General features: G+C 48.4%; 1 protein-coding gene across 1 annotated transcript in view; it reads left to right on the forward strand.

Moving 5' to 3' along the window:
* The window catches only part of mfsd4aa (major facilitator superfamily domain containing 4Aa), a 72,690-nt gene that overhangs the window by 14,385 nt on the left and 42,724 nt on the right, over positions 1-15,581 (forward strand). The window contains exon 2 of the mRNA XM_070859487.1: positions 12,994-13,192. Coding sequence (XP_070715588.1) covers positions 12,994-13,192 — 199 coding nt within the window. The remainder of the gene's footprint in view (positions 1-12,993; positions 13,193-15,581) is intronic.

Genomic DNA, 15,581 nt, shown 5'->3' on the forward strand with positions numbered 1-15,581 from the left:
TTATGCATTGAAACAATTTTTGTAGTTCCTGCAACAACCTCCCCTTTAACTTGTGCCGGTGCAACGCCCGGCCTCCCTAAACAGCGCCTCCTGCAGCCGTTGGTGTTGGCGCCTGGCGATGCTGCAGGGGGCGGAACCGAAGTTCGGGTCTGGGGCGACACATGCAGCAATGATGTCACGATCTCCGGGCGCAGGAGATCGCGGCGCAAGGTATTACCGCTACCGCAAACCTCTCGGCCAATTTAGCGGAAGTCGTTTACTTCGTCGCGCCCGGTCTATAAGTCGTTAGCACCCCGTGATTGCCCTCGGAGGCGATAATGGGAGGCACAAAGGAAGCCGATTTCTAGGCCATAATAGAATCACAGACTAGTTCAGCACAGGAGGAGACCACTTGACCCATGCAGTCTGTGCCGGCTCTTTCGAAGAGCAATCCAGTTAGTCCCACTCCCCCCGCTCTTCCCCCATAGCCCTGCAATTTTTCCCCTTCAGGTACAATCTCAGAATAGTGCTCCATACTGTAATACAGGCAATTCTCGATTATCCGCACACGGATGCAACGGGGAACGGTTGTAACGGCATTTGAAATTCCGTGTGTGACGTCACTTTGAAACTCTGATGTTCCTTTTGAATGTTGCTGTTGAGACTTGCTTTTAAGCGCTCTGCCTTGCCTCAGCTCCCGTTGCTGCTCGCACACAGGTCCATTGCCTCTCATAATTCATTAAAATGCCTCGAACAGTTATAGGAAGTAATCAACAAGCCTAATGGCCTTCAGATCTAGAGGACTAGAATTTAAGGATTAGAAGATACACTACAGCTATTGGTTAGGGCACACCTGCAGAACTGTAATGTCAACTCGCTCTAATGGAGAAACTGTTTACCCGGCATAGCCCAATCCCCGAGGGACCTGGATAATCGAGAGTTGCCTGTATATGCAATCGTGAGTATGCTCACAAGTTTGTAGAGCTGTTGCATTGTGAGTGGCTTAGCCAGTCACGTGATGTTCACAAGACTCAATAAAACCCCAGCCAGTTGGGCCTAGGTCATCCATGAGGTATGCAGTTGTGACCTAGTGGATGAACTGGTAATGTGTAGTGTGATTGTTAAACCTTTGTTAATAAACCAACTAGTTCTTGATAGCAATGTGCTGCTATGAATTCTTAAGCTAAGAACCTATGAAGCAAGTACATTACACCTGACTGTACCAGTTTTTGTTCTATTTTTTGTCGCCTCTCGGAGTAAGATTGTATCCTAGCGCTGAATCAAATGGCACTTTTTCTTTGGTTGGGGAAACGAGGAGCTGCATTGTGTCAGCTGGAACCGGGCAAATGCATTTCACAAAGACCTGCACAGCCAGGAGACTCTGTCACCCCTGGCCCAGATCCCAGAAGTAAAAAGCCGTTCTCTCTCACCCACTGAACTAACCTAGTCCCCGAAAGGTTGAGTCCTTGACGGATGTTATTTATGTTAACAAAGCAGTTTATAAAGCATACGGGATCCTGGGCTTTATAAATAGAGGCATAGAGTACAAAAGCCAGGAAGTTATGATGAGCCTGTATAAAATACGAGTTCGGCTCCAGCTGGAGTATTGCGTCCAATTCTGGGCACCGCACTGTCGGAAGGACGTGAAGGCTTTGGAGAGGGTGCAGAAGAGATTTACTCCAATGGTTCTAGGGATGTGGGTTTACAGTTATGTGGATAGACTGGAGAAGCTGGGGTTGTTCTCCTTGGAGCAGAGAAGGCTAAGAGGAGATTTGATAGAAGTGGTCAAAATCATGACTGGGTTAGACAGATTAAATAAAGAGAAATGGTTTCCAATGGCTGTACGGTCGATAAACAAAGGACCCAGATTTAAGGTGATTGGCAAAAGAACCAGAGACGACATGAGGAATTTGTTGGTTAGGATTTGGAAAGCACGGCCTGATAGGGAGGTGGGTACAGATTCAATAGTAGCCTTCAAAAGGGAATTGGATAAATACTTGAAGGATAAAAAATTGCATGGATATGGGGAAAGAGTGGGGGAGAGGGACTGACTGGATTGCTCTTCGAGAGAGCCGGCACAGACTCGATGGGCCGAATGGCCTCCTTCTGTGCTGTAATATTGTATGATTTTTTTTCTACCCACGCCTGTGTGAATTTTCTCTTAATAGAAATTGATTGTTCCACAGTTTCTGGGAATAGTGTTGGATTTATTTGCTTATCTACCCAGACTAAACATCCCGCTGATGCAACAAGTGACACATAGCCAGAGGGAAACAATTATCTATCAGCTGCTGATCAGACATCAACTGGTCAATAGCCTGCGATGGTTTAATTGCTGTTTTGTTGAGCAGATCGAACAAGGGTATATTTGGTTTTAAACTAATCCCGGATTTGGTGCTTAATAGCAGATGCTCCTAAATCCATCATAGATCTAGGCTTAACGTAATCAATATGATTTCCTCATCAGCGAGACTAACAGATGCCAATAAAATTGGCGACACAATGAAAGGGCGCTTGATTCTGTAAAGTGAGCAGCCTTTTGTTTTATTCCCAACCCCACCACCCCCTCACCACTCACCTCTAATTTCCTCCTCTATTCTAAACCCGTTCTGTGGGGTCCGACAATGTGTGCCGCCCCAAAGAGCTATTCACTACATACAAGCCTGGGTAGGCTAATTCATGGTGGAGCCATCACAGCTAACAGCAACCACCACAACTTTGAATGAATGTAACTCCTTTAACATAGTAAAACCCTCAGAGTCGAGGATGACTTGCATCCACACTAATGAGTTCTCAGCTGCCTGATGTTCCAGGTCCTGAACGTCATTCTAGAGGGTGGAAGATGTCTGTGCGTGAGTTCTTTTAACGTGGGGTGGCCGTTGCACACCAGCCACCACATGGGCTCGACAGAGCGAAGTCTTGGTCCAGTGGCAAGGGGATCCAAGATGATTGGAGACCAGGCTCTGTTGCATAGGCCTAGCGCACGCACACACACACACACACACACACACACGTTCCCACTGACCCCCTCCCTCCCTTTCTCCCTCCCTCCCTTCCTTTCTCCCTCGGGTCCCCACTCCTGGGTTTTCAGGGATCGCAGTGTGGGTGAGCACCTTGAGCTTGGAGCAGGTTGTCCATATAGTACTGGCACTGTATGTAACACTTCACAGCAGCGTTCTCAAACAAAATTTGACACCGAGCCAACATTGGCTCAGGGCCCAGTCAAAGAGGTAGGTTTTAAGGAGTGTTTGGAAAGGAGGAGAGAGAGGCGGAGAAGTTTAGGGAGGGAATTCCAGAGTTTAGGCATTGCACAAGGGACCAGAATTGGAGTTGGACCCCACTCTGTGGCCATCCAAAGCTCACACACCACAGGGTCCCTGTATCACAATAAGGAGCAGGAGGTCTGGATGATTTTCCCCTCCAGCCATCTCCTGAGACCAATTCCAATGTCATTCATCATCGGCGGTCCCTCGAACGAGGATGACTTGCTTCCACATGAGTTCACAGATGTTTCAAGGACCCGATGTTCCAGTCCTGAACTCCAATTGAGGAGGTGGAAGATGCCTGTGCGTAGATTATTTTAACGTGGGGTGACCGTTGCACACCAGCCACCACACGGGCTCGACAGAGCTAGGCCTTTATCCAGTGGCAAGGGTTAACCAGGACGACTGAAGACCTGCTCTGTTGCACAGACCTAGTGTGCGCACATATCGCAGTGTGGGCTGGGCCGTGCTGCCCCTGGGCCCTCGGCTCTTTTGGGCCCCGTACCCTCATTCACCGCACCTCCGCCACGATCTCCCGCCGCACTTTGAATGCAATGCTCCGATGTAGATGCTGAGGTTTTGTTTTCCCGCTGCTGATCTGGTTTCTTCGCGGGATCCTGGCCGAGATCGCTCCACCCGGTACTCTGCTTCAGTGTCGGGCTGATCGCGTGGCACCCCCGCTCCCTGGTGCCCCGGGTTCCAGCATCATTACTGCCATCCCAGCTGAGACCAGCTTGTTCGCCACAGGTGGAGGGTGGAAGCTGGGTGGATCCTGGTTTGCATGGCAGGATTCCACAGTGGATAGTTCGCTTGGCATTTGGTCTAAGCAGTGTTTTTATTTATGACGATAATGTTCCTTGTGAAGAAATCCTGGCATGTGTAGCATGATCTAGCTGGCCAGATTTGCGTTGTATTCAAAACATGGCACTTTGATTTAATCAAACTGGAACTTGACTCAGTTTATTAGCTGGTGACTCATTCCAACTATAATGTCATAAATGATGAAAGAGAAATATGTTCCTTTTCCTTTTTAATGTATAACTCCCAGATCACTTGGCTGACACTAAGTTAGAATCAAGGTAATTCTCCCTACACGATCCCAACAATATAGGGACAGCACGGGCCAGCCCACACTGCGATATGTGCGTGCACTAGGTCCGTGCAGCAGAGCTGGTTAATCCTTGCCACTGGACCAAGACCTAGCTCTGTCAAGCTGGTGTGCAACGGCCACCCCACGTTAAAAAAATCCACGCACAGGCATCTTCCACCCTTCAGGATGTAGTTCGGGATCTGGAATATCAGGTCCTTCATTGAAACACCCGTGAACTCATCCCTTTTTGGCGCGGAAGCAAATCATCCTCGTTTCGAGGGACTGCCTACGATGATGATCCCAACAACAACAATCCAATTGGAAATTCAGAAGAAACTTCTTTACCCAGAGAGCGGTGAGAATGTGGAACTTGCTGCCACAGGGAGTGGTTGAGGCGAATAGTATCGATGCATTTAAGGGGAGGCTGGACAAGCATATGGGGGAGAAGGGAATAGAGAGTTATGGTGATAGGTTTAGATGAGGAAAGACTGGAGGAGACTCGAGTGGAGCATAAACGGCGGCATAGACTGGTTGGGCCGATTGGCCTGTTTGTGTGCCATATATCTGATGTAATCCAATGTAATTTCCATTTATAAAGTGGTTTTAATGTAGTAAAACATCCCAGGAGTGTTATCAAACAAAATAACAGAGACTACACTCCAAGAGTACTTCATTGGCTGTAAAGCGCTTTGAGACATCCGGTGGTTGTGAAAGGCGCTATATAAATCTTTCTTTCTTTAAAATTTGACACCGAGCCACGTAAGAAGATATTAGGACATTTGGTCAAAGAGGAAGGTTTTAAGGACGTCTTAACGGAGGAGAAAGAGGTAGAGAGGCGGAGAGGTTTAGGGAGGGATTTCCAGAGCTTGAGGTCTAGGCAGCTAAAGGCACGGCCGCCAATGGTGGAGCGATGGAAAATGGGGATGCGCAAGAGGTCAGAATTGGAGGAGCGCAGAGATCGCGGGGGGCTGTAGAGGGTTGTTGCTGTGCCTCAACCTCCTCCTCCAACACACATTCAACATCAGATCCACTTGCAGAAGAGCGCCAATGTGCTAGTTCCATTCCCTACCAATGCTCGTGGTCTGTCAGTGTGCCTGACAATTTATTGCATGTTACTGCTGTTTTACGGGCAACTTTGTCCTGTCGATTCATACACACTGGGAACTGCATCAAAATACAGAGAAGGTATCACACACAAACTGATCATTTGGCCCAACCAGTCCATGACAGTGTTACCGCTCCTTGCGAGCCAATAGTTCGAAGCAAATTGCCTTCCGTATTCCTGCATCACTTCAACCCCATTCTCCACTGTCCACCTCTCCAAACCAACCTCGAACGTCGACATCGTTTCCGCCTTCTCCTCACTTTCAAATCCCTCCACAACCTCACCCCTCCCTACTTCTGTGACCTTCTCCAGCCCCACATCTTTCCGAGAACCCTGCTCTCCTCCAACTCTTGCACATCTCCCACTTCCATCGCTCCACCATTGGCGGCCGTGCCTTCAGCTGCCTGGGCCCCGAGCTCTGGAATTCCCTCCCTAAACCTCTCCGCCTCTCTACCTCTCTCCTTCTTTAAGACGCTCCTTAAAACCTACTTCTTGCACCAAGCTTTTGTTCACCTGTCCTAATGACTCCTGCTTTGACTCGGTGTGAATTTTTGTTTGATTTCGTGTGAAATCAAATTTCCTGTGAAGCGCGTTGGGAAGTTTTACTAAGTCATCATCATCATAGGCAGTCCCTCGGAATCGAGGAAGACTTGCTTCCACTCTTAAAATGAGTTCTTAGGTGGCTGAACAGTCCAATGCACAGGTGGGACAGATAGTCGTTGGAGGAAAGGGTGGGTGGGACTGGTTTGCCGCACACTCCTTCCGCTGCCTGCGCTTGTTTCCTACATGCTCTCGGCGATGAGATTCGAGGTGCTCAACGCCCTCCCGGATGCTCTTCCTCCACTTAGGGTGGTCTTTGGCCAGGGGTTCCCAGGTGTCGGTGGGGATGTTGCACTTTATCAGGGAGGCTTTGAGGGTGTCCTTGTAACGTTTCCTCTGCCCACCTTTGGCTTGCTTGCCGTGAAGGAGTTAATGGCGCTGTATAAAGGAAAGTTGTTGCTGTTGTATTTAAGATTGACCCGAAGATCAGGCAGTCGATTAACTATTTCTGCTCAGTCCCTCGTCGAACCCTGGCTGGCCTGATGGGGATTGCTGTAGAATGTCTCCCGTTGCCAGGTGCATCCTGTAACAAGTCCTCGTGCTGCCCTGCGCCAAGTTCCTCTCTTCCAAACAATGCTAATGTCACGATGTCCAAAACTGGCCCAATTCTGTGCAAAAGCAAGAGCTATTCAATCTGTTCAGGGAACAGAATAGATGCAGATTCTAAATTATATTTGTTTGTCTTATCCATAGTCAGACTGTATCTCGCCTCCCCACTACCCCCGCCCCATCATAAAAACCCGACTAAATATAACATATCCTTCAATTGTGCTTTAGGTGCTGTTTGCGTAGTTCCCAGCTGATAATTGCTTGTTTTCATTTGTTGACTTAACTACACATGACTTAACAAATCAAGTAATAATGGGCTTTCTATTGTATTGCTCATAACTAGTGTTGCTGTTAAAGGTTCTTGACGTACAAATGTCACTTCAAACCGTGAATCCAGATTTATTTTTTAAAATCTGGATAAATCATGTTGAATGAAGTCATTGTTCACTGTATTGACTCACTGTTGTGGAATTTCAATGAAGGTTTTTAACAATAGCAGGTTTTAAAGTATTTCTGTACTTTGCGAATTCTTCCAACTCGGGAATCCCTTGTGAAATTACGATTTAGTACAGCTGGGCTTTCGTGGGAGAAGGGGAACAGTGGGCGAACAGACAATAGAGTCAGAAGGTCGTGGGTTCAGGTCCCACTGCAGAGACTTGAGCACATAATCCAAGCCGACACTCCCTTGTGCCAGTACTGAGGGAGCGCTGCACTGTCGGAGGGGCAGTGCTGAGGGAGCGCCGCATTGTCGGAGGGGCAGTGCTGAGGGAGCGCCGCATTGTCGGAGGGGCAGTGCTGAGGGAGCGCCGCATTGTCGGAGGGACAGTGCTGAGGGAGCGCCGCATTGTCGGAGGGGCAGTGCTGAGGGAGCGCCGCATTGTCGGAGGGACAGTGCTGAGGGAGCGCCGCATTGTCGGAGGGGCAGTACTGAGAGAGTGCCGCACTGTCGGAGGTAGCATCTTTCGGATGAGACGTTAAACCGAGGCTCCGTCTGCCCTCAGGTGGATGTAAAAGATCCCACGGCACTTTTTCGAAGAAGAGCAGGGGAGTTATCCCCAGTTTCGTGGCCCAATATTTATCCCCCAACGAACATCACTGAAACAGATAATCTGGTACAAAAGCAAAATTCTGCAAATGCTGGAATCTGGAATAAAAAACAGACAATGCTGGAAATCTCAGCAGGTCAGACAGCATCTGTGGAGGGGAAGCAGGGTTAATGTTTCGGGACATTGAATAAATTTAAGACAGAGATAGACAGTTTCTTAACTGACAATTATGGGTTATGGGGAGCAGGCAGAGAAGTGGACTCGAGTCCATGATCAGATCAGCCATGATCGTATTAAATGGCGGAGCAGGCTCGAGGGGCCGTATGGCCTACTCCTGCTCCTATTTCTTATGTTCTTATGTCAGATAATGATCTGGTCATTATTGCATTGCTGTTTGTGGGAGCTTGCTGTGCACATATTGGCTGCTGCGTTTCCAACATTACAACAGTGACTACACTCCAAAAGTACTTCATTGGCGGTAAAGCACTTTGGGATGTCGTGAGGTTGTGAACAGCGCGATAGAAATGCAAGTTCTTTCTGTTCAAGCATGCCTATGATCCGATCGCCCAATTTTAACAAATTCTGTTGTCTGGAAATTCCATGGGTGTGTGTCACAACCTACTGCCGTTTCTCCAGCGATTCCATCAATTTCCCGCCTAAGTTACGGCAGCAGATCAGGAGAACCCCGCCGGGATTCTTCCCTCCCCCAGCCTCCCTGTGCAAGTGGTGCGGTCAAGGAAGAGAATCAACCCTGTCGAAAGTGTCTAAAACTGGCTGTTGTTTTGCCCACTTAGCTCTAGGTTGCAGCCTGCAAAAAAGGTTTGTCTCTTCGCCTCGATAGGGAAAGGAACCTTTACTGCTGCAGCGTTGTACTGCTGGATGTTTCATCTAAATGCACAGCCTGAAGCATGCACAGGTTTCAAACTGGTTTGTGCTTCAATAGCACAAGGGGGAAAAAAAGTTATCTTCTGAGCTGTTGCAACTCGATCTCTCATAGTATGCAATACCACAACAACACTAGGTTGCTTATATATGGCGCCTTTAACATGGTAAAACGTCCCAAGGCGCTTTACAGGAGCGTAATCAGATAAAATATGGCACCGAGACACATAAGGAGATATTAGGGCAGGTGACCAAAAGCTAGGTCAAAGATGTAGGTTTTAATTGCGTCTTAAAGGAGGAGAGGTGGAGAGGTTTAGGGAGGGAATTCCAGAGCTTAGGGTCTATGCAACTGAAGGCACGACCAGAAATGGTGGAGCGATTAAAATCAGGGATGCTCAAGAAGCAGAATTAACGGAGCACAGATATCTCGAGGGGTTGTGAGGCTGGAGGAGGCTACAGAGATAGGGAGGGGCAAAACAAGGATGAGAATTGTCAAATCGAGGCATTGCTTAACCGGGAGCCAGACAGGGAGTCATAATTACATTCCTACTCCTTGAGCTGTCTGTATCTGATTGACTGAAGAGTAATTATATCAGAGGGGACAGAAGTGGGTGAAATATTTATTTCATTGTCCTCCTGTACTGCATGCCATCCCAACCTATGGTGTTGAATCACTAGTCCCAGGCCTCAAACGAAACAGGCTGTTGGGTGATGGCACCTGGGAGAGGTACAAAAGGGGACGGATTCACCTGCTGCTCGCAAAAAATTCAAGATTGTGAAGAGGGACTAGAGAAGCTGGGATTGTCCTTCTTAGAGAAGAGATGGTTAAGGAGTGATTTAACATACGAACATAAGAATTCGGGGCAGGAGTAGATCATGTGGCCCCTCGAGCCTGCTCTGCCATTCAATGAGATCCTGGCTGATCTTCTACCTCCACTCCACTTTCCTGTACTCTCCCCATATCCCTCGATTCCCTTAATATTCAAAAATCAATCGATCTCTGTCTTGAATATACAGGCAAATCTCGATTATCCGGCTCCCTCGGGGATTGGGCTATGCCGGGTAAACGATTTCTCCTGTCTGGCGTAAAAATAAAAAAGGGAAGGTGGCTCAACCGTGGCTATCTAGGGAAATCAGGGATAGTATTAAAGCCAAGGAAGTGGCATACAAATTGGCCAGAAATAGCAGCGAACCTGGGGACTGGGAGAAATTTAGAACTCAGCAGACGAGGACAAAGGGTTTGATTAGGGCAGGGAAAATGGAGTACGAGAAGAAGCTTGCAGGGAACATTAAGGTGGATTGAAAAAGTTTCTATAGGTATGTAAAGAGAAAAAGGTTAGTAAAGACAAACGTAGGTCCCCTGCAGTCAGAATCAGGGGAAGTCATAACGGGGAACAAAGAAATGGCGGACCAATTGAACAAGTACTTTGGTTCGGTATTCACTAAGGAGGATACAAACAACCTTCCGGATATAAAAGGGGTCAGAGGGTCTAGTAAGGAGGGGGAACTGAGGGAAATCTTTATTAATCGGGAAATTGTGTTGGGGAAATTGATGGGATTGAAGGCCGATAAATCCCCAGGGCCTTATGGACTGCATCCCAGAGTACTTAAATAGCGGATGCATTGACAGTCATTTTCCAACATTCCATTGACTCTGGATCAGTTCCTATGGAGTGGAGGGTAGCCAATGTAACCCCACTTTTTAAAAAAGGAGGGAGAGAAAACAGGGAATTATAGACCGGTCAGTCTGACCTCAGTAGTGGGTAAAATTATGGAATCAATTATTAAGGATGTCATAGCAGTGCATCTGGAACATGGTGACATGATAGGTCCAAGTCAGCATGGATTTGTGAAAGGGAAATCATGCTTGACAAATCTTCTGGAATTTTTTGAGGATGTTTCCAGTAAAGTGGACAAAGGAGAACCAGTTGATGTGGTATATTTGGACTTTCAGAAGGCTTTCGACAAGGTCCCACACAAGAGATTAATATGCAAAGTTAAAGCACATGGGATTGGGGGTAGTGTGCTGACGTGGATTGAGAACTGGTTGTCAGACAGGAAGCAAAGAGTAGGAGTAAACGGGTACTTTTCAGAATGGCAGGCAGTGACTAGTGGGGTGCCGCAAGGTTCTGTGCTGGGGCCCCAGCTGTTTACATTGTACATTAATGATTTAGACGAGGGGATTAAATGCAGTATCTCCAAATTTGCGGATGACACTAAGTTGGGTGGCAGTGTGAGCTGCGAGGAGGATGCTATTAGGCTGCAGAGTGACTTGGATAGGTTAGGTGAGTGGGCAAATGCATGGCAGATGAAGTATAATGTGGATAAATGTGAGGTTATCCACTTTGGTGATAAAAACAGAGAGACAGACTATTATCTGAATGGTGACAGATTAGGAAAAGGGAAGGTGCAACGAGACCTGGGTGTCATGGTACATCAGTCATTGAAGGTTAGCATGCAGGTACAGCAGGCGGTTAAGAAAGCAAATGGCATGTTGGCCTTCATAGCGAGGGGATTTAAGTACAGGGGCAGGGAGGTGTTGCTACAGTTGTACAGGGCCTTGGTGAGGCCACACCTGGAGTATTGTGTACAGTTTTGGTCTCCTAACTTGAGGAAGGACATTCTTGCTATTGAGGGAGTGCAGCGAAGATTCACCAGACTGATTCCTGGGATGGCAGCACTGACCTATCAAGAAAGACTGGATCAACTGGGCTTGTATTCACTGGAGTTCAGAAGAATGAGAGGAGACCTCATAGAAACGTTTAAAATTCTGACGGGTTTAGACAGGTTAGATGCAGGAAGAATGTTCCCAATGTTGGGGAAGTCCAGAACCAGGGGTCACAGTCTGAGGATAAGGGGTAAGCCATTTAGGACCGAGATGAGGAGAAACTTCTTCACCCAGAGAGTGGTGAACCTGTGGAATTCTCTACCACAAAGTAGTTGAGGCCAATTCACTAAATATATTCAAAAGGGAGTTAGATGAAGTCCTTACTACTCGGGGGATCAAGGGTTATGGCGAGAAAGCAGGAAGGGGGTACTGAAGTTTCATGTTCAGCCATGAACTCATTGAATGGCGGTGCAGGCTAGAAGGGCTGAATGGCCTACTCCTGCACCTATTTTCTATGTTTCTATGTCTATGTTTCTAGAGCGAGTTGACATTATAAAGTTAAAACTTCAATGAATAAATACTGTGCAAGGCAGTTAAGTATGGACATTACCAGCATGTATGCAGGTGGCCTCGCGGAGGAGATTGTCTAGCTCCGGGTTTCCGGAGCGCGCTGCCTTCCCGGGCCGAAAGGACTCCTCCGTCAGCGGCGGCCGCGAGAGACAGCGGCTGCAGCAGCGCGCACACACACGGAGTTTTAAATGCCGTGACAACGGTTTCCCGTTGCATCCGTGTGCGGATAATTGAGAGTTGCCCGTACTCAACGACTGAGCCTCCACAGCCCTCTGGGGTAGAAAATTCCAAAGATTCACCACCCTCTGAGTGAAGAAGTTTCTCCTCATCTAGTTCTAAATGGCCGACCCCTTATTCTGAGACTGTGACCCCTGGTTCTAGAATCCCCAGCCTGGGGGGAACAGCCTCCTGGCATCTACCCTGTCAAGCCCTGTCAGAAATTTGTATGTTTTAATGAGATCACCTCTCATTCTTCTAAACTCGAGAGAATATAGGCCTAGTCTACTCAATCTCTCCTCATAGGACAATCCCCCCCGTCCCAGGAATCAGTCTGGTGAACCTTGGTTGCACACATTCCATTTAATAGAGGCATTTAAAGTTCTGAGGGGTTTGATGGAGTAGCTAGGAAGAAACTGTTTCCACTGGCAGGTCAGTAACCGGCGGACACAGACTTGAGGTAATCGGCAAAAGAACCAGAAGGGAGATGAGGAGAATTTTCGATGCAGCGATTTATTACGATTATGGAATGTACTGCCTGAAAGGTGGAGGAGGCAGCTCCAGTCCTTTTAGATCACCCTTTATCTACTATACTTATTCAGATGTTTGATATGGGCTGGCCACATTGTTCGCATGCCAGACACAAGACTCCCAAAGCAAGCGCTCTACTCAGAGCTTCAACACGGCAGGCGAGCCCCAGAGACTCAGCATCCACAGCTCTCTGGGGCAGAGAATTCCAAAGATTCACAATCCTCTCCTCATCAGTCCTAAATGGCCGACCCCTTATCCTGAGACTGTACCCCCTAGTTCCAGCCAGGGGATACAGCCTCTCAGCATCTACCTTGTCAATCTCCTTTAGAATCTTGTATGTTTCAATGAGATCGCGTCTCATTCTTCCAAACTTCAGAGAGTATAGGTTCATCTGAACTCCTACATGAGATTGGGAGTTTTCAGGCAGGAAGGGAAAGGAGAGGGGTGTTTGTGTATCGCTCCAGTAACACCCAGAGCACCACACCATTACTCTCCTCTCGCCCAGTGGCCCCATGTGCTTTAATAATGATTTTCCTCTTTATTCTCGACACCAGGTTCTCCTGCTCCCTGAGTGCTCTGTTCGTCTCCACCCTGCTGATATCAGCCGTGTTCTCCATCATCCCCTTCTGCAACAACGTGGTCATCCTCGCCTTCGTGCTGGCTGTGGCCGGGCTGGCCATGGGCTGTATAGACACCATCGCCAACCTTCAGCTGGTCCGCATCTACCAGAAGGACTCGCCCATCTTCCTGCAGGTGGGCAAACGCTAGTTGGGCAGTGCCAATCTTGAGCTGTTTTCATTGACTAGAGAGAAAGACTTGCATTTACATAGCGCCTTCACGACCACTGGACGTCTCAAAGCGCTTTACAGCCAATGAAATAGTTTTGGAATGTAGTCACTGTTGTAATGTGGGAAATGCGGCAGCTAATTTGCGCACAGCAAGCTCCCACAAACAGCACTGTGATAATGATCGGGTAATCTGTTTTTTTTTGTTATTTTGATCGAGGGATAAATATTGGCCAGGACACCAGGGAGAACTCCCTTGCTCTTCTTCAAAATAGTGCCATGGGATCTTTAATGTCAACCTGAGAGAGCAGACGGGGCCTCAGTTTAATGTTTCATCCAAAAGACTGTAAAGTCCTGTCCCCTCAGTACAGATTCACACGAGGCATGTAGTGAAGTCAAGGTCACTCTGGACTTGCACCTTTATTTCACAGCTCTGGAATGCTGCACTTGCCTGAGACCTGTCCTTATATACCTGTCTCTTGCAAGTGCACCCTTGGTGGTAAGGTATGCTGGTGGTTACAGGTCATATCTTATTATAGTCATGTATAGCATGTTAGGATACAGTTATATATAATAATGTAAGATACATGACACCGACAGTGCAGCGCTCCCTCAGCACTGCACTGGGAGTGTCAGCCTAGATTTGTGTGCTCAAGTCCCTGGAATGGGGCATGTAGGTTTATAGGAACATCTTAAAGGAGCAGAAAGAGGTAGAGAGGTGGGGAGGTTTAGGGAGGGATTTCCAGAGGTTGGGGCCCAGGCAGCTGAAGGTACGGCCACCGATGGTGGGGGCGATGAAACTAGGGGATGTGCAAGAGGCCAAAATTGGAGGAGCGCAGACATAAGAACATAAGAAATAGGAGCAGGAGTAGGCCATTTGGCCCCTCGAGCCTGCTCCGCCATTCAATAAGGCCATGGCTGATCTCGGAGTGTTGTGGGGCTGGAAGATATTATGTTGATAGGGAGGGGCGAGGCCGTGGATGGATTTGAAAAGAAGGATGAGAATTATAAAATCGAGGTGGTGCCGGAGCGGGAGCCAATGTAGGTCAGCGAGCACAGGGGTTTATGGGGCAGCACTGCGATATGTGTGCACACTAGGTCCGTGCAGCAGAGCTGGTCTCCAGTCGTCCTGGTTAATCCTTGCCACTGGACCAAAACCTCGCTCCGTCAAGCCCGTGTGGTGGCTGGTGTGCAACGGCCACCCCACGTTAAAAAAAAAAAATCCACACACAGGCATCTTCCACCCTTCGGGATGTAGTTCGGGACCTGGAATATCAGGTCCTTCATTGAAACACCTGTGAACTCATCCCTTTTTGGCGTGGAAGCAATTCATCCTTGATACGAGGGCCTGCCTCTGATGACTTTTGGATCAGCTCAAGTTGCCAGAGGGTGGGTGGCCAGCCAGGATCTGAGCGGGTGCTCTTCAAGCATTAGCTCCGTCCCCGTTGAGTGCTTTCCAATCTTGTGAAAGTCGCGACTGCTCAGGTTGAACAATAAAGCCCATCACAGTTTCCTCAGCTCTTTTGAATGATGGCGAGCGAGCTGAACCTCTCTGGGCATTGCCCTCAGCCGAGAAAGAACGGCAGTAAATTATAGTTTGTGCACAAGCCCGGGGCACTCAGGATAGAAGTGGAGCAACAACAACAGCAACTATCATTCATATAGCGCCTTTAACGTAGCAAAAGATCCCAAGGTACTTCACAGGAGCGATTATCAAACAGACTTTGACACCGAGCCGGATAAGGAGATATAGGGGCAGGTGAAAGAGGTAGGTTTTCATCATAGACAGTCCCTCGGAGTCGGGGAAGACTTGCTTCCACTCGTAAAATGAGTCCTAAGGTGGCTGAACAGTCCAATACGAGAACCGCAGTCCCTGTCACAGGTGGGACAGATAGTCGTTGAGGGAAAGGGAGGGTGGGACTGGTTTGCCGCACGCTCTTTCCGCTGCCTGCGCTTGCTTTCTGCATGCTCTCGGCGACGAGACTCGAGGTGCTCAGCGCCCTCCCAGATGCACTTCCTCTATTTATGGCGGTCCTTGGCCAGGGACTCCCAAGTGTCAGTGGGGATGTTGCACTTTAGCAGGGAGGGCTTTGAGGGTGTCCTTTGTAACGTTTCCTCTGCCCACCTTTGGCTCGTTTGCCATGAAGGAGTTCCGAGTAGAGCGCTTACTTTTGGAGTCTCGTGTCTGGCATGCGGACGATGTGGCCTGCCCAGCGGAGCTGATCAAGTGTGATCAGTGCTTCAATGCTGGGGATGTTGGCCTGGTCGAGGACGTTAATGTTTGTGCGTCTGTCCTCCCAGGGGATTTGTAGGATCTTGCGGAGGCATCGTTGGTGGTATTTCTCCAGCGACTTGAG

Source organism: Pristiophorus japonicus, chromosome 17 (assembly GCF_044704955.1).
Source record: "Pristiophorus japonicus isolate sPriJap1 chromosome 17, sPriJap1.hap1, whole genome shotgun sequence".
NCBI classification, from domain to species: Eukaryota; Metazoa; Chordata; class Chondrichthyes; family Pristiophoridae; genus Pristiophorus; species Pristiophorus japonicus.